The 26,498-nt window shown below is 37.2% G+C and overlaps 3 protein-coding genes and 1 pseudogene across 4 annotated transcripts; 3 read left to right on the top strand and 1 right to left on the bottom strand.

Moving 5' to 3' along the window:
* The first annotated feature begins 569 nt into the window (after positions 1–569).
* Positions 570–6,074, top strand: LOC121745194 (transcription factor LHW-like). The gene is made up of 10 exons (XM_042139004.1): positions 570–1,268; positions 2,040–2,261; positions 2,341–2,422; positions 2,740–2,781; positions 2,871–2,930; positions 3,240–4,667; positions 4,781–4,882; positions 5,079–5,216; positions 5,323–5,448; positions 5,581–6,074. The coding sequence occupies exons 1-10, from the start codon at positions 1,174–1,176 to the stop codon at positions 5,734–5,736; spliced, it is 2,451 nt and encodes an 816-aa protein (XP_041994938.1). The 5' UTR covers positions 570–1,173; the 3' UTR covers positions 5,737–6,074.
* Positions 6,075–7,296: 1,222 nt separating this feature from the next.
* Positions 7,297–9,340, top strand: LOC121745195 (annotated as a pseudogene).
* A 5,481-nt stretch (positions 9,341–14,821) lies between these two features.
* On the top strand, positions 14,822–21,423 carry LOC121744542 (serine/threonine-protein kinase Nek5-like). Of its 2 annotated transcripts, none has more exons than XM_042138125.1 (14): positions 14,822–15,336; positions 15,427–15,493; positions 15,814–15,879; positions 15,976–16,022; positions 16,133–16,178; positions 16,277–16,357; positions 16,447–16,489; positions 17,369–17,418; positions 18,110–18,191; positions 18,275–18,324; positions 18,518–18,591; positions 18,791–18,842; positions 18,929–19,522; positions 19,639–21,423. In XM_042138125.1, the coding sequence occupies exons 1-14, from the start codon at positions 15,239–15,241 to the stop codon at positions 21,166–21,168; spliced, it is 2,880 nt and encodes a 959-aa protein (XP_041994059.1). In that variant the 5' UTR covers positions 14,822–15,238; the 3' UTR covers positions 21,169–21,423. The 2 variants fall into 2 exon arrangements, with proteins under 2 accessions (XP_041994059.1, XP_041994058.1); XM_042138124.1 differs by having other exon boundaries at positions 19,612–21,423.
* Positions 21,424–22,567: 1,144 nt separating this feature from the next.
* Positions 22,568–23,181, bottom strand: LOC121745650 (S-adenosylmethionine synthase 3-like). Its single transcript, XM_042139634.1, has 2 exons — positions 23,079–23,181; positions 22,568–22,917 (listed from the first exon to the last, which is right to left on the bottom strand). The coding sequence occupies exons 1-2, from the start codon at positions 23,179–23,181 to the stop codon at positions 22,568–22,570; spliced, it is 453 nt and encodes a 150-aa protein (XP_041995568.1).
* Between the last annotated feature and the right edge of the window lie 3,317 nt (positions 23,182–26,498).

Genomic DNA, 26,498 nt, shown 5'->3' with positions numbered 1-26,498 from the left:
TATTTAAGAATAATCGTGTTATGTGATCTATTTATGATTAAAACTATTAAATATTGACTAAAACTAAGTTGGTCTCGACATACCTTATTGATTAAATATTAGACACTATCAAATATTGACTAAAACTATTAATTTTTGTTATCTAATAATTTTAATAATTAATAAAAATTTATTGATATTTAAAAATCTAAATTTAAAATTTAATTTTATAAAATGAAATCTAATATTGAAATAAAGAAACAAAGTGAAGGATGACAAAGAGGAAGACAACTGATAATTTTGAAATAATATCAGATTTAGTACATCACTGAAATAATATCAGATTTAAAATGTTAAAAGTATAAAAAACCAAATTGCCCAAACCCTTAAAAGGGTATTTTCATATAAAAAATGGTAAAATGACTAATTTCAAGATAAACCCTTATTCAGGGATGTCATAGATTATGGACTAGATAAACCCATAGTTCAAAGACCATTTTTTAAGTTCGGTCTTTAATTAAAGCAGGGAAAAGTAATTGCAATTTGGATGTAAAAATCGATCTTGTCAAAGTGACATAATTTTCAATTCCAGCCAAAAGTAGCGACCTGTTTGAAGAAGCATATTTGCTGAGTCACCATCGACTCCTCTCCTCCTCTGCATCTGTGTAAGAAAAAAAAGTAAAGCAAAAGCAGCAGCTGCAGAAGCATCATTCACACTTTCCTCCCACAAAAACAAGATTTCTCCCACCCAGACACCTCCCACCACTCCTTCAACCTCCAACATTCTTATTTTCAGCAATTCCCATATCGCAAGATTGCATTTTTTTTAGGATGGAAAACGTTGTTGTCTTCAATTGCGAACTCAAAGCTTGTGGGATAGTGTAGACTTCCCCAAGTTTCAGTCTTTTTTCAGCCCCGGTTCTCTCTTCACCTTCCTTCATTCCCTCTCTTTCTCTCTCCGAGGAATGGACTGCAGGAGCTTCTTAGTAGTTGAGAATTTGGATCCATTGAGGAAAAGGAGCGGCGGGTTGAGAACAAAACAAGCAGGTCGTGGCTCTTGCAGAGGGAGTTAGGCTGCTGTGCTTTCACTTTTGGGGGAATAATCTTTTACCATTCCTTCAAAACTGAATCTTTGGGTATATTACTATCTGTTTTTCTACATTGAGAATATTCATATTCTGCTAAACAGCTACAATGGGCTACTTGTTCAAAGAGGCTTTAAAGACTCTTTGTGGCGTCAACCACTGGTCCTACGCTGTCTTTTGGAAGACTGGTTCCCAAAATCCCAAGTAAGTTTGCTCAACTTTAGATATTTATTCTTTGTTTTCTCTTGAGTGGATATGTATGTTAAGCTTTGATGACAAAAAAGAAAGAAAAAAGTTGAAGTTTTATAGGAGTATCAATCTTGTTACTTGCTTGCTGAGATTTTCCCAATTTTTCTTAATGATGGGATTTTAGTTGGATTTTCTGCAGTTTTGGTACTGTTTGATGTGTGTTTTTCTGAAGTTGTTGTTGGTTCTGCTATCTCACTCTTCCAGGAATTTTGTGCTGTGAGATAAATATTTTGACCCCCATGAATTATTTCAACTTTTGTTTTCTTTAATTTTGTTGAACTCAATAGTATACTAGTACTAAGTTTTATCTTCAATTGTTTGTTGGTATGTGACTAAAGACGCCAGATTTATTGGTTTAGAAGATTTGATTTGACATGATAGAGATTTAAGGTTACGGTTTTTTGTTTCTTTACCCCTTTTGCTTTATATCATTTCTTTGTTTTTTCTCTAGGTTTTGGAGTTTTCTGGTTTGTCCATTCTAATTTGTCCTAGAGAATCTTAATGGTAGGATAATTTGTTTTAATCTGATAAAGCTTTTTCTAATATCATGATATCTTGTGCTTCATTTCTGATGTTGGCATTCTTGTTTGTCTATATGTACTTAAATAATTGTCCAAAATAATTCCTGTACCCTAGATTGTGTTTCCTTTTTCTGAACTCTTTCACAACGTGTTCGGTTTGTATTCTAATTGCCTTGTTCGTAATTAGCTGAATTTGGGTTTGCAGTCTTTTAATATGGGAAGACTGTTATTATGAACCCACATCTTGTTATGGACATCCCTGGATTTCCGGAAATGGGATTTCAAAAATTCCTTATCGAGATCACAATGCTTGTTCCGTTTCAAGTGAAACTCCGAATTTACAACATGGTGTACCAGGAGGGAACAGGGTACATTTGCTTGTTAACAAGATGATGGCAGACAATCATATTAATGTTGTAGGAGAAGGGTAAGCAGAATATAGCGCCTAACTGTGAGTAATTTTATCCACATGTAAGTCACTGATGTGATTTTTTTTTCTTTCTTAGATTGGTTGGAAGAGTGGCATTTACTGGAAATCATCAGTGGATACTATCTGAAAATTATTATAGAGAAACCCATCCACCAGAGGTATGATGCTACATGCCCCTCTCTCTTCATACTTGACTGTCTTCGATCATTGAAATGTGACAGTGAGCTATGTGTTGCCACATTTCTGTTTGTATATTAACCTTAAGCAAATACACGCAATTTAAACTGTTCGCAGCTGCAGTACTTCTTTCATATAAAGCCGAACCTATGTGTATTTGTTAGCTGTTCAGTTTGGCTTGCTTATAAGCTCTTTCTAGTTGCCCTAGGTGCTTCAAAAGATAGTAGGATTTGATTATTTATAAACTTCTCAGATGGTAACAGGGACTAATCATTTTATCGTTTGTTTGGCCTTTTAGGTTCTAAAAGACGTTTACCTACAACTCTCAGCTGGCATGAAGGTAAAAAGATTTATATGTTTATGACTATCTTTGTGTAAATTAACCAGAATATTCTTATCTAACTAATTCCAATGTATTCCCTTGATCAGACGGTTGCAGTCATTCCCATTCTTCCTCATGGTGTAGCTCAGTTTGGTTCATACTTGCCTGTAAGTCATTTTGCAGTTTTGTCGCTGTTCACGTAGAACTATGGCAGCAAGGACATTGTTTAATAGAACGAAAACGTGTATGCTTATCCTCTGTTTGTCTATTTCCAGTAGCTAAGATTAATATCTGGATACCTGAACAGAAGCAATAGATGTTTTTGTAATGTTTCTTTTTTGTTATTTTCTTTTCGTCTACAGAATAATTGCTGTTATCTGGAGCCAGTTGCTATTTTATCCCTTTTATGTAATGTGATGTTCTTAGGCTGTCTTGATGCCTTTTAATTGACAATGTGGTTGCATTTATTGTCTCAGATCGCTGAGGATATAGGATTCGTCAATGGTGTGATGTCATTAATTGCTGAGCTGGGAAGTGTACCTGGTGCCCTGCAATCTGCAAACAATGAATCAAGCGAACTTGCTCCCAAAGTTGGATTTCCACTATGTTCTGGATATCCGGCTCCACAGGAATCGCCTCTTGAATCAAATATGATCGATGAATCTTCTTTCTTTGCTCACAATTTAAACTACATTGGCTGCTCAGCCCAGATTTCTGCATCCAATAGTCATATACCTTTTTGCTTCGTGGGAGAAGTTCAAAATCAGATGCAGTCCAGTATTGCAGCTTTTCAAGCTTCAAACTCAAGCTTGTTTTACAAGCCGTATGAGTGCCATGAGGAAGGAAACATGTCAGCCTTTTCTTTTCCGAACCAATTTATGAATGGACTTGCAAAGGCTGAAGTCATCCCTTCAAATTCAATTGCTCAGATGAACCAATATTCTCCTATGAACGTCACAAGGTCCACCGAAGATTTATCATTCTGCAGTTCCTCTACTTTGTCCCATGCTGCCATACAGTGCACGGAACAAAAAAAATTGTCAGACAATGTAAGTGAAGGCCATCTTGTCAAACCTGTTCTACCTGGCATTCAGGTCTCCGAAGTAAAAACAAATTCAGGTTTTGCCGGGAATGATGCAAAGCTGAACACTGAAGGTCACTGTGATCCAGTAAATAGGTCCAAATATGATGCGTGCTTCAAATATCAATCAGGGGATGACTTGTTCGATATTTTGGGTGCTGAGTTTAAGGATAGATGGTTCGTTAGTGGCAGGAAAAGTTTTTTGAGTGATCAAACAGCCATAACCACACATAACTGTGAAACAAGTAGTCCTCCATCTAATAATAATCTGGCTTATCCCAAAATATATTCTTCTAGTCAAGGAAAGTTAGATAGTGGGGTCTTTTCTTTCCCTGGAACCGGCCATCTCTTGGATGCTGTGGTCTTTAAGGCCCATCCCTGCGTGAAGCAGAGCTTGGACGACGGTATTTCTTGTAGCACGAGTGTGAATGATACTAGTGTCCCATCGGCTTCGAAAGCTTTACTTCCGTGTGGGAGGATTGGTGTTTCTGATAATGTGGATCGAGATTTATTGGGCATGCCAAAATGTACAACCAAGGCTGGCATAATTTGCTCTTCCTCATTGACAGGAGCATCTTTGAAAGAAGATTCCGGAATCTATGGCCAGAGTGGTTCCGTTTATGACCCATGGAACGAAAGAGGTCACAATATAAGACAGAGTAACAGTGTCCCTACTGGATATTCTACAAAACCGCATGAACCGAGCAAAACAAACCGTAAGAGGCTTAAGCCAGGTGAGAATCCGAGACCAAGGCCCAAAGACCGTCAAATGATCCAGGATCGCGTAAAGGAGCTAAGAGAAATTGTGCCTAATGGAGTTAAGGTGATGTGTAACTTGCCAATAATTTATACACACGCATTGATTTCATATTTGTGATAAACCAATTCAGCACTTTGTTTATAGCACTTATATGCATATCTTTGTTATGTCAACAGTGTAGCATCGATGCACTTCTGGAACGTACTATCAAACATATGCTCTTCTTGCAAAGTGTCACGAAGCATGCAGACAAGCTCAAGCAAAATGCAGATTCGAAGGTGCAAAATGAACCTTTTCTTCGCCTACTGTGCAATATATGTGCAAATTGTAATGAGATAGAATTCAGAAATGCTGACATTACGCCTTTGTATAGATTTTTTCATAAATGTTGTCAACTATATTAGCTTCAGTATGCAATTCATGACGGTCGAATAAACATGAAATCTCATATTCTTCTTCTGTTGGGACTTTCAGATTATAAGCAAGGATGGTGGTTTAGTTTTGAAAGATAATCTTGGGGGAGCAACATGGGCATATGAAGTAGGATCGCAATCTATGGTGTGCCCTATTATCGTTGAGGATCTAAATCAGCCCCATCAAATGCTTGTAGAGGTAATACTCTTGAGGCCTGCAAACAGATTGCAACTGCCTGCCTTTCTTTTATATAAAACTTGCCACTCTATAAGCGAGTTTTCTTCTTTTTCTGTATTTGTGGCAGATGCTCTGTGAAGAAAGAGGTTTGTTTCTGGAAATAGCTGATGTTATTAGGGGAATGGGGTTAACCATTTTGAAGGGGCTCATGGACACTAGGAACGATAAGATCTGGGCATGCTTTGCTGTTGAGGTAATGCTTGTGAGGAATAAATATACCAATGGATTTTATCTATAAAAGTTATTTTATGGAAAGAAGTCAAATCTTTGGTCCTCAATAGTTCTTGTTTAGATCTTTTTTACTCAAGCTTGCACTCTTCAACAGGCTAATAGGAATGTGACAAGGATGGAGATCTTTCTCTCGCTAGTTCGCCTCTTGGAGCAAAACCCAAAAAGTGGCATTCCACAATCCAACAACACGATGGTTCAAGAAGCTAGCAAAGTCATCTCTGTTCCTGCCTCTGGTGATATGGTTTGCTAGGAATCAGTTAAGAGTGAGCAAATCCGAAGCATGCCATGACTAACATACATCCTTGGAAAATCAGTGTTGTGGTTTTGATGGCAGCTTCGAGAGAAACCAAGGGTCGGAACCAGCTGTAACCGAGTGTTGTAGAATTATCTTCTGAACTGGTAAATAGTCATATGTTTTCTCCTGCTTTCTGCTCTTACTCTCTCTATACATATAGGAATTTGGGTGGAATATATGTGGTAGATAAGGAAAAGAGACCAAACTTGTTTGTTGTTGTATTATCTTGATGGAGGTGTTGTAATTAGGGAAAATGTTTCTGGTTTTTTAATGAATGTTGGGCTTCTTTTCTAGTTTCTGTCCATAACTATATGCTTGTTTTCTGATATTGAGTTGTAAGAAGAGATACGTATATATGTGCGTATGACGGTACTGATTTGATGCTGCTACCGTATGTAGAGATAAGCAGCAGGTGGTCTCGGCATCAAATGTTACATATCTGTACAATTTATATTCTCTTTCAAGGGTTCTAAGATGATAAATTTTCATTTCAAGAACATATTCAATGGCACGAGAACTATAGTTTTAGCCTTTTGGGCATGAGATATTGCAGCAGCTTAGCTCTGTGATCACTCCACCTCAAATCCACACGAAAAAGCCTGCACGACATAGATCATGTCTGGGACAAGGATCTTTCCCCTTCGTCTCACATACATATACGCAACAAGAAAACGAGCCTTGGAAAACTTTGCAAGTTGGGGGACGTTTTTTTTATATAGCTTGTGATATTCTCTTTCTAGGGCTGAAACACAACTGCTCAGAAGAGAAAGTGGTGAAACCCTTTATTGCAAAGAACATATTCAATGCCATGTCCTATCAAGATATGCAGTTTCGTATCAAACTAAAAGTGTTCTGAACTTCGATCACCTCTGATTATACATCTCTTAAAACGTCGTTTAGTTTGTCTGATATTTGCCATGCGTCATATACTCATATGCAATGCTTCAGATGTTGAGAAATGGAAACAAGGCATATCCACTTGCTTATATTTGGTACGAATATGCTATAAATGTATCTGATAAGGCCTAAATTTCGTGGCCGAATACAGTAAAACTCATGCAGAGTTATCCATGATGTATGAACTTGGTCAATTTGTATGGCTGGGATATGTAAGGTTCATGGAATACACAGCAGATTTCGACTAACGTATGCGGAACAGTTCATAAAAACACTTCCACTGTGAAACTTGGGGCGAAACCATCATCACAAGAGCCTTTGTAGCCCAAAAAAACTTACCATTCCTAGTAAAAATCTTGTACCATGCCAACTTGTGAAGCCCCTTTTCTTTACATTTCACCTTTAGTTAGTCTTTGTTTGTGGATAACAGATAAAACAACCCCAACTTAGAACCCCACTTGATAACACACATGATGCTTCTTTCTACTTGCCTAGTTAATCTAAGGCATACACAATCTCTCTACGAAATAAATAGCATATATTCTTTGCGACAAAACTCTTCTTATATAAGTGCTTTATTCCCCAACTTGTCATTCATGCAAAAAACTAGTACTACTCTCTTGATAGCTTATGTGTTGATGGAGATTGAGACTGAGAGAGTTGGCTTTTTTGTGAGTGGGTGGCAGTGGTTCAAAGGCATCCCACTCAATGCAGGTGCAGCCGTGGTCGGGTTTGCTGAGCAAGCTAGAAAGATCGCTAGAGACGATCCGAGGAAGCTCATCCACTCACTCAAAGTTGGCCTTGCTCTAACCTTGGTCTCATTGTTCTACTACTTCCAACCTCTCTACAGCAGCTTCGGCGTCTCTGCAATGTGGGCCGTCATGACCGTTGTCGTTGTCTTTGAATTCTCCGTTGGTGCGTACTTAATTAATTAGTCGCTTATTAAAAAATATTAGAAATTTTTCAGTCGTGGAATTTATTTTTTAGAAATTGTTTTTAGGCGCAACGCTTGGGAAAGGGGTGAATAGGGGGCTGGCAACGCTGGCGGCTGGTGCACTAGGGCTCGGGGCTCATCACTTGGCAACTGTGACAGGGAAAACGTGGGAGCCGATTTTGATTGGATTATTTGTTTTTGTACAAGGTATGGAAAAAATGACGAATAGTTATAACTTATATATAGTATTAGGGGCAGTTTGATAGAGCAGATAACTCATACGTTGTGATGATTGATGCAGCTGTGGCGTCGACATTCATACGATTCTTTCCTAGAGTGAAGGCTAGATATGATTACGGGGTGCTGATATTCATCTTGACATTCTGCCTGGTTTCGATATCCGGTTTGAGGACTGATGAAATAGTTGATTTTGCGCAAAAGAGATTCTCAACGATAGTCATCGGAGCAACCACTTGGTCGTTATATCCATCCTCGTCTACCCCGTCTGGGCCGGGGAAGATCTTCACAACCTTGTTGCTAAAAACATGGACAAACTTGGCAATTTCTTGGAAGGTAGTGTAGCAACCTACCTACCTACTTATTGCATGAAATAACAAAACCTTTATCCCGACCTTACAAATATCTCTCCGTTTAATTTGCAGCTTTTGGCGACGAGTGTTTCACAAGGCCAGAGGATGTTAGGCCGGCTCTAGTCGGGTTGCAGGCTATTCTCGATTCAAAAAGCAGCGAAGAAACATTGGTATATATAAAATGTACTTATATAACTACACAGGGTTCTGATCAATGCATAACTAAATTTTAACGCATAACTGGTGAAACTTTGTGTAGGTGAATTTTGCGAGATGGGAACCCGGGCATGGGAAGTTCATGTACCGGCATCCATGGAAGCAGTACTTGAAGATCGCAAGCTTAACGAGACACTGCGCCTATCGCGTCGAACCCCTCAACGCCTATCTTCAGTCCGAAACTCAAGTGTGTACTAAAATTAGGTCAATTTTTGTAACCCTAGCTAGGTTTTGTTTTGTTACTATAAAAACCCCTTCTCGTTCCCGATCGATAAATTAGTGATCCTGACTCTTGTATAAATTCTTTGTTACAACATGAAAACTTATTTTGGTAAGAAATTGCAGGCACCACAAGAAATCCAAGAAATAATCTCAAGAATGAGCAGAGAGTCTGGGAAAGCGCTCAAGGAGCTTGCATGGACGGTGCAGACGATGACGAGGCCGGATTCCCACGAGTCGAACCTGAGGATCGCGTCGAAGAATCTGCACTCGCTGCTGAAATCCGATTTCCGGGAGGAACAGACAGACATCTCGCTCGTGATACCGGTTGCTGCAGTCGCGTCTCTGCTCAGTGATATTGTTTCCTGCGTTGAAGCCATCGCGGAAGCCATTGACGAGCTCAGTTCGCTTGCGCGCTTCAAACAACCGGAGAATAAAGATGAAAAGGCTACCTCGTGTTTTAGTGTTGTGGTTGATGATCAGGTTAAGCAAGAGTCTATGTCATCTGCTGTTGAGATTTTGGTTGTCTGATTTTTATTTAGTTTTAACTCATTTTTGGGGATTTTTTTTTATTTTTTATTTTAGTGTTTCATTAGTGAAAATTATACGATGTCAGTTTTCTTGATAGTATTCATGCTGAAGAGGGCAATATACCTATATGTCAAGAAGAATTTTCCATAAATGTTGTTAAAGTTCGGTACCATTTTGTTGGTCAAGATTAATTAGTACAAATTTGATAATTGATCCAAGTCCAATGTTTTGAAATTCGAGCTGAAATGCAAATCGATAAAGCTAGATTCATGAATTAATATGAGTGGGTCGATATGACATATATACCGTATCGAAACTACCGCCATATTGTATACCAAATAAAAAATTCAGTATGAGTATAATGAAATTTTTTGTTTGATCATAATGCATCCTACGTTATCCATTAGTTGTAACTTGTAAGGGAGTAGATGTATGTATTTACTTTTTAAAAAAGTTTTAGTGCTATTAATCGATAGTTTAATAAACAAATTGGGACGTGACAGGTCCAAGATATAAATATGTCTATTCATCAAGGTTCGGTCCTATTTCATTATCATGCAAACAAACAATAGACTTAGTAATTCATTTGTTGGTACACCCAACATACTTTTTTTTCTTCTCAGAATAATACACTGGGCGTGCCATATATTAATATCATATACATACACGACAACACATCAATGTATGAAGAAAAACATCATGATATCGATGAATATTTCTTCTTTTCCACTTCATAAGAATGTATAGCAATTCAACCTCATTTGCAAATTAAACTTACACGTACATTTTTTTTATACAAAAGAAATGCTCAAGCCGAATGATACAACAAGCAGAAGATCCTCGTTAACAAACAAACGGTCCTACATCAATTTCATATGTTAGCCTCTTTTGAATTTTGTATAAGTGCTTGGACCTAGATTTAGACATGACACCAAAACTGAAAATAGGTAGAAGGCTTCTTTGAACATATATGTTGCTTAATTGCAATCATGTGTTGTTAATTTCGTCATCACATGTCTAACGGTTAAATAATTAAGTTAGAAGTTGGCACGTGATTTCGGACTTTCACATGGTTCAAAGTTACAATTATGCACGTCCAATGATAATATGGAAGGGCTATCTATTTAGATAACAAGCTTAAAAAGATTTTAAATTTAGTAAAGAAAATAAGATTTACAAAAACTAGAATCCAATTATTCAAGAACTATTACTTCCTATTACATTAAGTCATTTCATCATAAAAGTATAACTTACTAATTTTTCTATTTAATCTTTCTTAAAATTTGCGAGTCAAAATGGATATATTTAATCTTGGACATAGGTAGTAGGGAACATTATAGCGTCTTAATTTTCTATTGTTAATTCTGTCTGGTGACAACTTCCTTTATCACTTACTAAAATTAATGAATCGATCATTTTCTTCTGTTATATAATGTGGCATCTTTTTTGCTTCGTAATTATTAACAAAATAAACATTGTTTGGGAAATCATCATTGAGAAATCGATCATGACACTCGATTATTATATGATTGATGTGGTTAATGAATTGATTCCTTAATTAAACTAGTGGGGTCTTGAAGGTCTGGAATGAGCTACACATTTCTATGTAACTTGAATTTTGTTTGGTTTCTAATTACCATAAAGTAAATGTCATCATGGACAATTAGGGTTGCTTTTTTAGCCTTTCAAAACTAATCAAGAATAGTTATATAGTAATAGCATCATTAAAATAGTGGATAAGATCATGATTCATGAATCGAAAAAAAATATTGGATAAGATCATAACTAATTACATGACCATCAGATTCGACTTTGGATGGACACGATTTAATGTTGCCGCATATCATCAAATCGATTTTAACATGTCATTATAGAGGTAAATATTATCCTGACGAAAAAATAGGCAAATAATCCTATTTATGTAAAACTAACGCCTATAAATATATCAAAAACTTAAAATTTCACGTAACACTTTTCAATTAAGTATATTTTTACAAAATAAATATTAAATTAAAAATAATTTTATAAAGATTTAGTTGGTTAATATATGTTCTAAATGATGCTTAGCATAGATTATGTATCATTGTCACTAGCCTACCATGTGATATCATCAATATTCATATATTAAAATATCGCATCTTTTCAACTACCAGCAAACTATGCTAAGTATGTACAACAAATTGGACGTAATAACAGAAACATTATAGTCGAAATTTGGGACTTAAATTAAAATTCTTGGTTTGATCAGATTAAGAGGTGATTGATTAGACCATCCACAATGCCGCCCAGCCGAGCGCCGGCGCTGGGTGGTTCGCTGGGCGGTCGCGTGGCGCTGGGCGGTCCGCTCGGCGCTATTGCAGCGCCCGGATCGCCCAGCGCACCGCCTAGCGCGAAATTGAATTTTTTTTTCCCGAAACACTATATATACGCGCTTTGCTCGTCATTTTCATTCGTACCACTTGTTTTAACGGAGACGAGGAGTGAATTGACACTCCTTTTTATTATTGTATTTTTTTAAATTAATGTATTTTTTTAAATTATTGTACTTTTTTAAATTTTAATATTATTATTAAACTTTTCCCGTATATGTCTCGTAAATTAAATTTCCTATATTGTGTGATTGTTAATTATTTCATTTTGTATATATTTGTTAATAGTGATGTGGATATTATGTGGCTAGGCTATGGCTGGGCTATTACTGGGCTATTTGCTTGTTTTGATGACGTGACAAGAGGATTTTTAGTGTTGATGATGTGGCAGTGGCTAGGCTATGGCTGGGCTATTGCTGGGATATTCCTATTGTGGATGGTCCTAAAGAAGAATCAGCAGAGCACGTGCCACGTGCGCATCACATGTTAGCCAGGGAGCAGAGCACGTGCTCTTGCTCCAAGTAAATAAAATAGTACATAAGTAAACAGAGATTATACTTATTTTTAATGAAAAATAAGGCTCCAAGTCCAACCATCCAATAATGGTGATTGGTGAACAGGTTACACAAAACAGGGTCAATTCTTGATAATGTTAATTAGTAATTACTGAGTTAAATATTGTTGTATGGAACATTAAAGCACATTTTCTGTTTATTAGGATTGGACGATTTGAAGGTTTTTTCTATCCATTAGCACTTTAGTAAATTGAGAAAATTAAATTTATGGATGTCAAACAATATTGCAATCCTGGCGTGTCCACATTCAATACACAAGTGAAACCAGATAGCTAATTTAAACACTACTAATTTTTTAGTATTTAAATAATAAATATAATTGAGATGAGACCGAGTTCATAAAAAATCAATAATTTATCATTCTTGTAATTGCACCGATACATGATAAGTAAGTAATCACTATGTCCCATAGAAATAAGTTATATTTCCTTTTTTTCGTCCATTCTATAGAAATAGTTCATATTCGTTTATCGTAATTTTTTTCTTTTTTTTTTACTTTATCATTTATTATCATACTATCCATTATATAATTTCAACTATTTTTTTTTCTTAGACCATCCACAATACCGCCCAGCCGACTGCCGGCGCTGGGCGGTTCGCTGGGCGGTCTATTGCAGTCGCCCAGCGGACGATTGGAGAGAGAAACCGCGCAGCGCTGGGCGATCCGCTCGGCGCTATTGCAGCGCCCGGATCGCCCAGCGCGATTTTTTTTTTTAAATTCGAATTTTTGAAATTCGAATTTAAAAAAAAATCAAATATAAAAAAATATTATTTATTTATAAAAATTGTTTTCTATATATAAAAATCAATTTTTATAAATAAATTTATACTAGAAATTCGTAATAGCCCATATATATTTAATGGGCTTGCGAATTTATGAAACTCATTCTTGGTTGTCTCTCTTTTATAGAGACATCCTTGAATGTTTTATGTTCCACTTTCGATGTGGGACAAACTCATTCTTGGTAGCCTCTATTTTATAGAGACATCCTTGAATGTTTTATGTTCCACTTTCGATGTGGGACAAACTCATTCAAGGATGTTTCTCTTTTATAGAGAGATATCCATGAATGTTTTATGTTCCACTTTCGATGTGGGACAAACTCATTCAAGGATGTTTCTCTTTTATAAAGAGATATCCTTGAATGTTTTATGCTCCACTTTCGAGGTGGGACAATCTCATTCAAGGATGTTTCTCTTTTATAAAGATATATCCTTGAATGTTTTATGTTCCACTTTCGATGTGGGACAAACTCATTCAAGGATGTTTCTCTTTTATAGAGAGATATCCTTGAATGTTTTATGCTCCACTTTCGATGTGGGACAATCTCATTCAAGGATGTTTCTCTTTTATAGAGAGATATCCTTGAATGTTTTATGTTCCACTTTCGATGTGGGACAAACTCATTCAAGGATGTTTCTCTTTCATAAAGAGATATCCTTGAATGTTTTATGTTCCACTTTCGATGTGGGACAATCTCATTCAAGGATGTTTCTCTTTTATAGAGAGATATCCTTGAATGTTTTATGTTCCACTTTCGATGTGGGACAATCTCATTCAAGGATTTTCTATAAAATTGTATTTTAAATTATGTCATTTTTATTTTTTTAAGATTTTAATTATGTCTTTTTTTATTTTTTAACTTTAAGTTGTAATGTTATTTTAAATTTTCATTTGTAAATTTAATTAATGTAATTTTTTTTAATTATGTACTTTTTAAATTTTATTAATATTAGTGAATTTTCCCGTATATGTCTCGTAAATTAAATTTCGTATATTGCGTTATTGTTAATTATTGCATTTTGTATATATTTGTTAATAGTGATGTGGATAGTATGTGGCTAGGCTATGGCTGGGCTATTGCTGTGCTATTTGCTTGTTTTGATGATGTGGCAGGAGGATTTTTAGTGCTGATGATGTGGCAGTAGCTAGGCTATGGTTGGGCTATTGGTGGGCTATTTCTATTGTGGATGGCCTTAGTTTATCAATTAGACATGAAAACATGTGATAACCCCAAAGGCCTATTTCCATGGATGTAGGGAGTAGTTAAAATAGCAATTAGCTAGTTTGAAATGCATTGAATATTCACCTATAAAGCTGCCATTTCAATATGTTATGGCAAAACATTCTCTTTGTTTCGGTAAAAAAACATTTTCAGCTGATTGACATTCCACAGAAGATAGGATAGGCCTGTCGCAGTGAATAACCCATTTTGCACTAAATTAGCCAATTAAATTTGTATCAGATGAAAACTTAGGTACGCCCCATTTATTCACAACGTTAATCATATTTAAATGAAATGTTAATGACATTAAATATGTTGATTGAGTTTTAATTGTATGTACTAATTTTAATGTGTTGGAAAGAAATCATGGGAGATCAAATCACAAGGAAAGAAATCAAGAAGATATGGAATTGATATTGTGATTAGTAATTATCGTATAATTGACATTAAGGTAAATCTTTACCTTATTTTGTATAGCCCTCTTCCTACATAAAGGGGATGTATATCTGGAATAATTGAAGTTGAACGAATAACACTTATATCTTTCAAGATAATGAATACTTAAATTATTTGGAAGTTGTAATTATAACACCAACAAGGCAACAACCCAACCTAACTATGATTAACTGATTAAAACTGCTCATTAACACATCAACAAAATATTTAAAAATAATCCCGACAGAGGAGGGAGAGTGATGGATAAACAAACAAAAAATCAAGCAACACAGATTAACTCCAGCTTTCTTTGGTTAAGACCCATTAAAAAAAGTTCAATTTTTGGACTGCCCAGATTTCCAAATTGGTGGAATTTCATTAATTGCTTCAGTTCCAAATACTTGTTGCTTAATTTTCGTGTGGAGTGATTGAATAAATATGTGCGTTCTTTGGGATTGATCTGCGCATGGGAAGGAGAAGTGGCAGAAGATCCAAAAATTAGGTTAAATGTCATTGCATCATCGTGTAACATGTGTTTGCTTTATATTCTGTCTTGAATCACTAGTTTGACTAGAGCGACGGAGATTCCTCTGTGTTTGAGGATTCGATGACTATGTCAGCTTTTTAGAAGATCAGGAATTTAGAGAGAGGGAGGGAGGGGTTTGGGGATTCAACATTGGTGAAGATGGAATTGAAAATGGATCAGTATGAGTTAATGGAGCAGATTGGGCGTGGAGCTTTTGGTGCTGCCATTTTAGTCAATCACAAATTGGAAAGGAAAAAGTACGAGTTCGAAACGAGACAATTTAAGGATGATTTTCGGTTTATGGAAAAATCTATCTTCTTTTTTCTGATTTTGGAAATGTTGCATAGGTATGTTCTCAAGAAGATTCGGTTAGCTCGGCAAACGGAGCGTTGCCGGAGATCAGCTCATCAAGAGGTGAAACTGCTCTTTTTTCTTTCTATTGGACTTCTTTTGGCATATTCAGATCGATTTAGTTAATGTAATCTATACTTTTCAAAATTGAGGTTCTTTCTGTATTTGATTTTCTTGCCAATGTTTTGGGAATGTTGGTTGATTTTAACTACTTTCACTGTCTGTTTGAAGAATGTGTGAATGGTTGATTTATGTTATAAGGCATTGTTGTCAATTTCCTCACTCCAACTTCATGTTCTATGATCACCCATTTTTAGGCTGATGTGTGCCAGTGCTTGACTAGGAACTGATAGAGGTGTTTTGTGGCTGTTTGAAATATGCAGATGGCTTTAATTGCACGGATACACCATCCCTACATTGTTGAGTTCAAGGAAGCTTGGGTAGAGAAGGTAATTCTCGTTGAAGCTTCTAATTTCTTGTCTCCAATATAATTCCATGACTAATTTTGGTTTTAACTGAACTTATCTTCTCATTAAATAAAACAGGGTTGTTATGTCTGCATTGTTACTGGCTACTGTGAGGGCGGTGACATGTAAGTGTTGTTATGATACAATTCTAACTGGGATGCTAAATCTACATTTCAGTACTTATTCCGTTATTCGTGCACTTGAACACAAGATTTTTATGATTGAGCTGTAACAGGGCTGAGATGATGAAAAAAGCCAACGGGCAGTACTTCCCGGAGGAGGTTCGAGTCCCTATCTTTTAGATGTGTTCCTCTTTTATTGATTTATAGTACGATTTTTTTGTAAATATGCCTTGCTGTTTAATTATGCTTCTCTATAGAAACTGTTGAGGTGGTTTGCTCAACTATTATTGGCTGTTGAGTATCTGCACTCCAACTATGTTCTGCACCGGGATCTCAAAGTAAGCATCGGTGACTAGATTCTTTAGTATGTTCCTTTAGTAGTCTTATGGGATTCCTGTAGACTGATGTCCTTAGCACTTTGTTGCAGTGCTCAAATATCTTTCTTACCAAAGATCAAGGTGTCCGTTTAGGTAAGTGAAGAAAGGAATCTAATTATTGTATGTTAATGAAGATTCTGATTCTGATACTAATACTGATACTGATACTGATTACTCGCTTATAGTAAATGGAATTTAAATCAATCCCATTCTAAGCATATAGATAGTAAAATAATATATCTAACATGATGCTAATAGAAAATGACAAACACATATTCACAATCCTGACTTTTAAATTTTTTTGATCTTCTGTTTGAGAGAGAATATAAAATTCTAGTAGATGTTGATTAAGCGTAGCTTGGAACTGAATTGTTCTAATAATTTTCTGTAAACTGCTTATTGAGAATACCTGCTGCCTGATGTAAATTAGTGAAATGATCCCAGATTCTATTTTCTTCCAGATAAAATGCCAATTGTGCTTCAAAGCCTTTAGTTTTATCATGGCGAACTTATTTCTTTATTAAAAAAAATGTTTAGCTCTTGAAAGGCACTATTTGGTCATATTTATTTACATGTTCCTAGTGCCAAAGGCTTAAGTTGTGCAGTATTTCGTGAGTTATACTTCTTCACTTTCATGTCATAAAATCAGAACCAAGACTTGAGGATAAAATTCAATAATTCACTGGAAAAAAGTATCGAACAAACAATGTGCATTTAGAATAAGTTAAATTACATGAAGGAAAAGAAATCAATCTCAATACTAATAAAGAATTAAACAACTCCCCTGAAACATGATGCTTAATAGAAAATGTGATAACCAGAATTTCTACTCAGCATTCACTTTTGTTTCTTAAAATGAAATTAAATTCTGCAGTAAGCTTAGAAGATGATTTTTGTATTGCTGAATTTCATAACCTTACTTACTGACTACATGTTAAGAAAATGATATCTTTGAACTTTCCTATCGAGCAGGAGATTTTGGGCTGGCCAAAACATTGAAGGCAGATGACTTGGCTTCTTCAGTATGTGTTTACTTGCATAAATCCTTCGGTCTTTGTTTGTACTTATGGAATTTATTAAATGCTATGTATTGGATGTTTTTCCCTTGGTTACTTTGTTGTAATCCAGATAATATTTTATCATCCCATTATATTTAGAAAAGAAGAAATTGAGTTTAATTGAGAAAATGAGTTTTTTTTTCAATATTATGAGTATGCAGCTGTAGAATACTTCTGTCAACAGGGGAAGTATTACTTCTAGAAGGTTTGCCATAATAGAATTTTTCTTGGAATTTACAATGGAATATGAACAATTCTTTTAAACTAACATTTGCAGAGAGTGTGGGGCAGTCTCAGAGTAATAATAAGTAGTGAATGCATCATAGGTCTTTTGCTGCATAAGTGCGTTGATCAGTGCTGAGACTACTGGATAATGATTTCAGCTAATTCTAGATGAGAACAAACAGATGCAGTTTCGGAACTGAAATTTATTGCTGGATCTTCGTGCGTTCAAGATTCTTTAATACTAGTACTTATAAAATTTGCTCGAGGTTGTTAAGAATGTACTAGCCTACCATCCTAAAGCAACGAATGTTGTATTGCATTTCATGTAGCATAGCATCTGGCAATACCATACTTTTCAATGGTTTTATCATGCAACGAATTCCAGTACTATTTCACTGAAACAAGCTGATTTTTCTTATTTTTTGTTCAGGTAGTTGGAACTCCCAATTACATGTGCCCTGAACTTCTGGCTGACATTCCATATGGATTTAAGTCTGACATATGGTCTCTTGGTATGTTGATGATTAATTTCTCTTAATTCTCAACCCCCACTGAAAAAGGCTTGCCATTTTGTAACATTTCATTTGTCGATTAGGTTGCTGTATGTATGAAATGGCTGCTCATCGCCCTGCTTTCAAGGCTTTTGTAAGATTTCTAGTCCTTATTGTGTTCAGCTGCATAATTTACCCATGTTTCCTATTGCCTTTGAAATTTTTTGAAAATCATGGCCTAATTCTCCTGGCAATAATCGACATTACTTTTTTTGTTTTCAAATATGTAGCATATAGCTTTTTATCTGGACTCATCTTTATAATGAATAAATGTATTCATGTCTCAGGATATGGCTGGACTAATAAGCAAGATCAATCGATCATCTATCGGCCCATTGCCTCCTTGCTACTCTCCATCTTTGTAAGCATATTTGATCTTCGTTGATCCCTTGTTTTCTTTTTCCATGATATAATATCTTTGATCATTCTCATTATATTACTTGATTACAGATGAATATGGCCTCTCTTTGCCTTTCTTATTGCTCTTCAATGAACTTTTAAACATTTTCTTGTAGAAATTAAATATAGAATCATAACCTCAATGGTGTTTTGTTTAACAGGAAGACGCTTATCAAGAGCATGCTAAGAAAAAACCCGGAACATCGGTCAAGTGTAAGAGCCTCCTCTACGCTCTTTTGTATTTCGATGCTATTAGTAAACAATGCCTTCTTATAATCTGATTCTGAATATTTGGTCAGGCATCAGAACTACTGAAGCACCCATATCTTCAGCCTTACGTGGATCAATATCGCCCATCCTATAAACCGATTGCTGCAATTACACCTCCTCCCACTGGTCGCATAAGTCGAAGGAACATGGCCGAGAGCCAAAGTAGCAGCAGTTCATGCAGTGACAGGGACAGCTTAGTCTCAAGCGAGACGAACATAGTGAACCGTGGCCATAAGGCCCCTGAGATGGAGTCGGCTTCAGTTGATGATGACGTCACACAAGTTATGGACTCGTCACCTGTGAATGCCAAGGAACATGTTGTCGATGAGCCACTGCTTGAGGAGCAGAGAAATAGCAATGAAACGAAGCAGCCCAAAACAATTAAAAATATAATGATAGCTCTTAAGGAAGGAAAAAACAGAGAAAATAGTTCTCCACATAGAAGCCACCACCCGAGATCGGGCAGTGGCAGCAGCCAGAGAATGATTATTGAAGCATCTCCAAGAGTCACGAAACAACCAAATCTCGTTAATTATGCTCCCAAGGGCAATGCAGAAGCACCAGCAAAGAAGAACGCCGATTCCATTAAGCGAGTTCAAGGAACGCCTTCCTTGAAGCATCAGGTACGAAAAGTTTTTAGGATCATTCGTTGTCCTTCTCCCCCTCCCTTCAACCGAAACTGGTTTATATTCTTGTTGACTGACCTCTGTAGCTACCTGCTGATGAAACCCCTCCGAAGACAAAGGCTAGACATGAAGGTATCCCTCCCTCTGGTCACGTAAAGCTCATTGCTGAAGATGGATTATCAACGAGGATGGGACAGAAAACGCCTCCTGCCCTGTCCAGGAGGCCATCATTTCCTGTACGCATCCGGCAAACAGCTGGTGATGTCCCGAATTGTATAAATGATAACTTGAAGACCAGTCCTAATGATGTTCAAGATGCTGAAATCACGAAATCAGTGCCTTATGGCTGCGCTGCACATAATTCTAGGGGAAACACGCTGCACTTGGAAAGGTCTTTATCTGCAGGTTCTAGGAGAATGCAGACAGAGAGCAGCAACTCCGCATCGTCTTCTGTGTCTATCCAATGTTTCGAGCTCTCCGATGATGCAACGAATGCGTTTATTAGCTCACCTGAAGAGTTGCTTCACATTCCCGAGCAAGCTACCATATATGAAATTATTGACTCTCCTTTCCCCCCAGAAAGGACAGGAAATTGCTTTAGGGAACATCATGAAGCTAACTGCCAAACTAGAGTGCAGCAAGCCGTTGAAGTTGAAATAAACGAGTCTAGACCCAGCTGTTCGACTCGTTCCTCGTCTCAATCTGAAGGAGTAGAAATTCTTTCACCTGGATGTCGCGGGAGTAACTATACATCAGCAGTATGCTTCTCTGGAAAACTCGAACGATCAGATGATAAACTTATGAATGTCAAAAGAGCTTCTGATGAGAGAACGAGCCTTACTGCGAATATGGAGATCTCGTTTTGCATCACTGAAGATACACCTTTGAGTGGAGAAAATGCTGGGACAGTCAGTATGCCTGATCCTGCGACCAAGCCGGACCTCACCTTACCATCAACAATTGATGAAGAGTTCATGATCAAGAAGCTTGTCCCTTCCATTTCACCAAACCAGAAGAGTTTATTGCAAGACAGAGGACTTGTGGAGCATTGTACATTTGGTGCACCAGCTCCAAATGATGTGATACACATGGTGTGCCACAGCAGCATCGAAGCTGCGATTGAGCATCCTGTGGCACAAACCAATCAAGATTCGGAATCTGGAAAAACAATAGAGCTGACTGGAGATGAGGCTTCATCAGCTCCACAACCATCCACACCCTCAGCCTCTGAAACTCTGACTTCAAAATCTACTTGCTCTCAGAATGTAACTCCTACTTCGAATCTCTTTGAAAACCTAGTCACCAAGGAAATAGATGTGACAACTACAACTACCTTCCCTATGGTTGCAACACTGGAACCTTCTGAACCCGAACCAGCAAAAACAAACCCCTCTCCAGACCGAGAAGAAGCAGTGGCATCAGTAAAGGAAACTTTAGATGTCAATTCCTGCAGGCAAAGAGCAGAGGCACTGGAGGGGCTGCTAGAACTGTCTGCTGACTTGCTTCAGCAGAATCGACTCGAAGAACTCATGGTGGTCCTGAAACCTTTCGGAAGGGAGAAGGTGTCTCCGAGGGATACAGCGATCTGGCTGGCTAAAAGTCTCAAAGGGATGATGCTGGAAGAGGGCGGACGCAATCTGTAAATGCCGGTATATCTATTATTTCCCTTTCTGCTCATTAGTTGAGGTTTACAGTATATAGTTGGAGCATTTCTCAATTGGTTCCTCATTTTCTTCATTTACTATTATTGTCAGTGCAATGCATATTGTATATAATGTTACAACTCAATATCTTTTTTGCCTTATCCTTGCAAATGCTATGTAAAAGCATGATGCTTAATCGATCTGTGTGAGATTCTTGGGATATTGATCTCCATTTTTAAAAATCTTCTGCTTCAATGGTGTATGGTATTCGGTTTGATTGATACCAACTTCTTTCTTTTTCTTGATTTTTTTTATCAGCACCCAATCATCTTGTGTATGCTTGTTTTTAGACACATGAATTTTCAACTGCAAACATGTATACACATGCTAAAAATATTGTATTTAATCGGTAGAAAATGGCACTGTTTCCCATATAAAATTGACCCAATCTAGGCACTAATATTTAGAATGTGTTAAATGGCATCAAGTCTAGATTTGCTAACTGTGCCATTAAATGCAGAAAAGCTATACCTATTTCAGTTATGCTAATTGGGGAGTGTACGCAATTAGTTGCCTTACATAGTCATATTGCTTTTAGCATATTATTTTTAGAACAATTATCATTTTATTACCGATTATTGTTTTCTTGACCGATTACATTGGTCCATTACTACATTATTATTGATCCTATAGAGAAAAGATAAATGTACATAAATTGTACATGTACATAATATTTTTAAAATTTTAAATTCAATTGGATTTATTAAAAAATTAGTTTTGTTATTTATTGTATTATATGTAGCAATAATAAAGAAGTGATATAGAAAATTTATGTCAAATCGTAACATGATTTCAAGCTCGATTCGAATGAATTATCCAATATTTAGTAAAAAACTATTTTTTTTCTTAAATATACAAATATTTAAGTTAAAATTTTAATTATTTTTTAAATATTGCAAAATGATTAGTATGAAATTCATTTTAAATCAATTAATGTTTATAAATCGATTTTCAATATAAAATGTTAAAAAAAGTTCGATTATATACGTTTATCACTACTTTTATAAAATAAAAAACTTTAGTATTTAATCTATTTCTATACTTTGATCTTTATTACGTATACATTACTTTGGTTTTGTATGTGCTTGATTTCAGTGTTATGAATGGATTTAGATTTATATTCATTAGTTTCTATCGTACGTACAGTTAAAACATAACATCTTTTTGATTCCACGTATCAAATAATTATACTCCCCCGTCCCAATTAAGTTGAGTCGTAATCCTTAGATGTCCCAATAAAGTTGAGTCATTTCTTTTTTGACAAAAAAATAAAACATTCAATTACCCTTACTTTATTTCATCACCTACTTTACCCACTATTTATATTTCCTACTTTATTCTAATGCTCAGGGATTACGTAGTTGATGACGTGCTCCTTGAGTTCCCTTGCAATCTCATCATTAGTAACAGTCTCATCATGCTGAGTGGAGATGACAACAGTGTGGACTCTGATCGGATCCACAGCACCCTTCACATTGCAGTACTCAACTGTGGCTTGGGTCTTTCCATCAGGTCTCAACCAGGGGCATGTCCCATCCTTAGTGAGGCGAGCACCACCTAATTGGGTGGCAAGCACATGGCTGAGAGGCATGCATTCAGGGATGGTCCGAACACGCATACCTGCACCAATCTCCTCTGGGCACCTGCTGTCAACTTGAGCAGTATCCCTGCTCAATGTTGACAATAACCCTGCATTTATCAGCATCAAGACCAACATCATCAGAAACAAATCCAATCTTACGGCAAGTGTCACGCACGATCTTCTCATAGTCTACGTTGGCCATGCTTGTGATCTCCCCAAAGACCATCATCACGTTCATGTTGGTCTTGGTACATGTCTCACATGAAACTTTGCTCGAGGCAGGCATCAACAACTGCATCAGATATCTGGTCGCAGAGCTTGTCCGGGTGTCCCTCGTTCACACTCTCAGAGGTAAACAAGAGAGTCTCCATTTAAAAATACTAGAATTAATAACTAAGTTGGCTCAATCATCTATCCAACAAATAATGTTCATTTAAAACCTCAAAACAGGGCCGCATATAACCCTCGATTTTAGCATGAATCCCTAAATTTGCCTACTCAAATCACACACAATAAAACCACACAGAACATGATCTGTCATATTCATACTGTGCTCCATAAAAAATAAATTGTGAGTTTCGGAATATGTTTAAGATAAATTGCAGAGCTTGTCCGGATTCTCAGAGGTAAACAAGAAGGTCTCCATTCAATAATACTGCAAATATAATCACTTCATGTATACAAACATAAATTTATTTCTTAATTACTAAAACTAATAACTAAATTGGCTCATCTATGAAAATCATAAATTCATGTATCCAAAAAATGCTTCTTATTTATGTGAATTAAACATGATTACGCCGCTAAATACACCTCATCAACAAATAATGTTAATTTAGAGCATCTCCAATGCACAGATGTCTCATTCGGACATTCACTAGAACTTCCCAAAAACACCTCCTGCCAAGTCACTAGGACTTCCCATCCCACTGCCACGTCACTAGGACATCCCCTTCACAATCCGCCCTTCCCATCGCCCTTCCCACTAGGACTCCCCGTAATAAAAAAAAATCACAAATTCACAAATAAAGCAATTTACGTTTACGGAAATAAAATTTCAACACGAATACGAACGGGAAAAATTATCAACTTCATTAAAAAAAACATACATGATTTGAAAAAAAATGCATAGTAATAAAACAAAAAAAAGTAATAACATCAACGTCAACCCCTCCGCGTCCAAACCTCTTGATAATATCGTGTTGAAGTCGAACATGGGCATCTGTTTGCCGCATGTCGGCAAATGCACGCATCCGCTCGACCTCTCCATGAGATACCCCCATATTCACATTCGCGGTGGCCACGCCGTGACTTGGACCTGCACCCGTATCATCTTCATTGGTCTACTGAGTCAGTTCCGCAGCTTCATTTTCGACAATCATGTTGTGCATTATGATACATGCGTACATGACATCGCCGATGTTGGTAAATACCACTGCCGTGCAGGACCCTTTACTACAGCCCATCGACTCTGGAGCACACCAAATGCCCGCTCCACATCCTTGCGCGCTGCTTCCTGACGGCTCGCAAAGTATGACTTCTTTAGTCCGAGCGGATGCTTGATTGTGTTCACAAAGACGGGCCAGTTTGGGTATATCCCAACCGCCAAATAGTATCCCATATTGTGCTGGTTGCCGTTGGCGACGAAACTGATGGCGGGACCAACACCATTGCACTGAGCGTTGAATAGGGGCGACGACTGGAGAACGTTGATGTCGTTTTCGACTCGGCGACTCCAAAATAAGCATGTCATATCCACAGCCGGTAGTCAGCTACAGCTTCAAGGATCATCGTGGGATGCTTGGCTTTGAAGGCAGTAGTGTACATCCCCTTCCAGGTGGCGGGGCAGTTCTTCCACTCTCAATGCATACAATCTATGCTGCCCAACATCCCAGGGAACCCGTGCACCGACCCATACATATCTATCAGCCTCTGGCAGTCTTCGGGACTCGGACTCCGAAGATACCGCTCCCCGAATATCTCTCTCACGCCCGCGCAAAAATTCTGCAGACACTCGACGGCTGTCGACTCGCCAATGTGGAGGTACTCGTCGAACATGTCGGTCGCGCCTCCGTACGCCAGTTGTCTGATTGCGACAGTGCACTTCTGTAAGGGCGTGAGTCCGGGTTTGCCAACTGCATCCTCCCTTATCCTAAAATACATGTATCTTCTCTCTAAAGCACCCACGATATACATAAACAGCGGACGATGCATCCTAAAACGTCGCCGGAATAAGGCATCCCCAAAATGCGGTTGCGGAGCGAAGTAGTCCTGATACAACCGAATATGTGCAGCAATGTGGTCACAGGGTATTGTAGTTCGACGACGAATCGACCGATGTACCGCCGCCTGCTGCCGCCGCCGCTCTCTCTGGTGTAGCAGCCTATCTATCGCACCTTCCACAGCGACCTCCAATTCATCCTCGCTATCACTGTCACTAGCCATTCTAGATATACTTGAAAATAGAGATGTAGAGAGAGAAACTTGTTAACACAAGTGGTGCGAATGAAATGAAGTTCAACAAGCCATATATATAGAGTTTTAAAAGAAAAAATTAAATACCGGACGTCCGACCCACGCCACAATGGCGGACGTCCGCCCGCCCGTCGCCCGCACGTCCGAGGACATCCGACGTCCTTACGGGACTCCGTATCCGAGTTGAAACGCCACAATGGAGGACGTCCCGGTCGCCCGTCACAGATGTCCGACCGGACGTCCGCCATTGGAGATGCTCTTAGAACCTCAAAACAGTCCGATCTCTCCTAACCATAAGCAAAAAACATACGATCCGCATCGAGCCCTCCATCCTAACATGAATCCCTAAATTTAAACACAAAAGATGTGCAAAGCCTAATCAAATTAATCGGTAGAAAATGACACTGTTTCCCATAAAAAAAATTGATCCAATCTAGGCATAGTAGACGGCATCAAGTCTAGATTTGCTAACTGTGCCATTAAATGCAGAAAAGCTATACCTATTTCAGTTATGCTGATTGGGGAGTGTACGCAGCAATTAATTGCCTTACATAGTCATACTGCTTATATCATACTACTCCCTCCGTCCACAAAAAATAGGTACATATTATGAATGACATGAATTTTAATGTGGAATTGGTAAAGTAAGAGAGAAGTAGTGTTTAGAATGTGAGATTCATATTATTAGCAAGAGTGGGGAAAAAGTCCGTCCACAAAAAATAGTACATATTGTGAATGACATGAATTTTAATGTGGAATTGGTAAAGTAAGAGAGATGAAAAAAAAGTAAGAGAGAAGTAGTGTTTAGAATGTGAGATTCATATTATTAGCAAGGGTTGGAAAAAAAGTAAGAGAGAAGTTATAGAAAACTTTCCCTTTTTAAATATGCTCTATTTTTCGTGGATAATAAAAAATGGTAAATGCGCTCTATTTTTTGTGGATGAATGGAGTATAATTTTTAGAACAATTATCATTTTATTACCCATTATTGATCCTATTTTATAAAATAAAAAAGTATGAGTGAAGTAATATTAATGAACTGTGGGATTTACATTTAAATATTTGAAATATTTTTATATATAGAAATTGATCTAATTTTAGTAGATGAAGTTGTAAACATGTTTGAGTTTTAAAAGTAAGTTACAACCAAGACTTCCTAAGATAATTTTAAAAAAAAGCCGTGTTAATTGTTAGAGCACCCACAACCGTGCTC

This window comes from Salvia splendens, chromosome 8 (assembly GCF_004379255.2).
Source record: "Salvia splendens isolate huo1 chromosome 8, SspV2, whole genome shotgun sequence".
Classification (NCBI taxonomy): domain Eukaryota; kingdom Viridiplantae; phylum Streptophyta; class Magnoliopsida; order Lamiales; family Lamiaceae; genus Salvia; species Salvia splendens.
The sequence above is the reverse complement of the archived record's forward strand: the minus strand, read 5'-3'. Positions and strand labels throughout refer to the sequence as shown.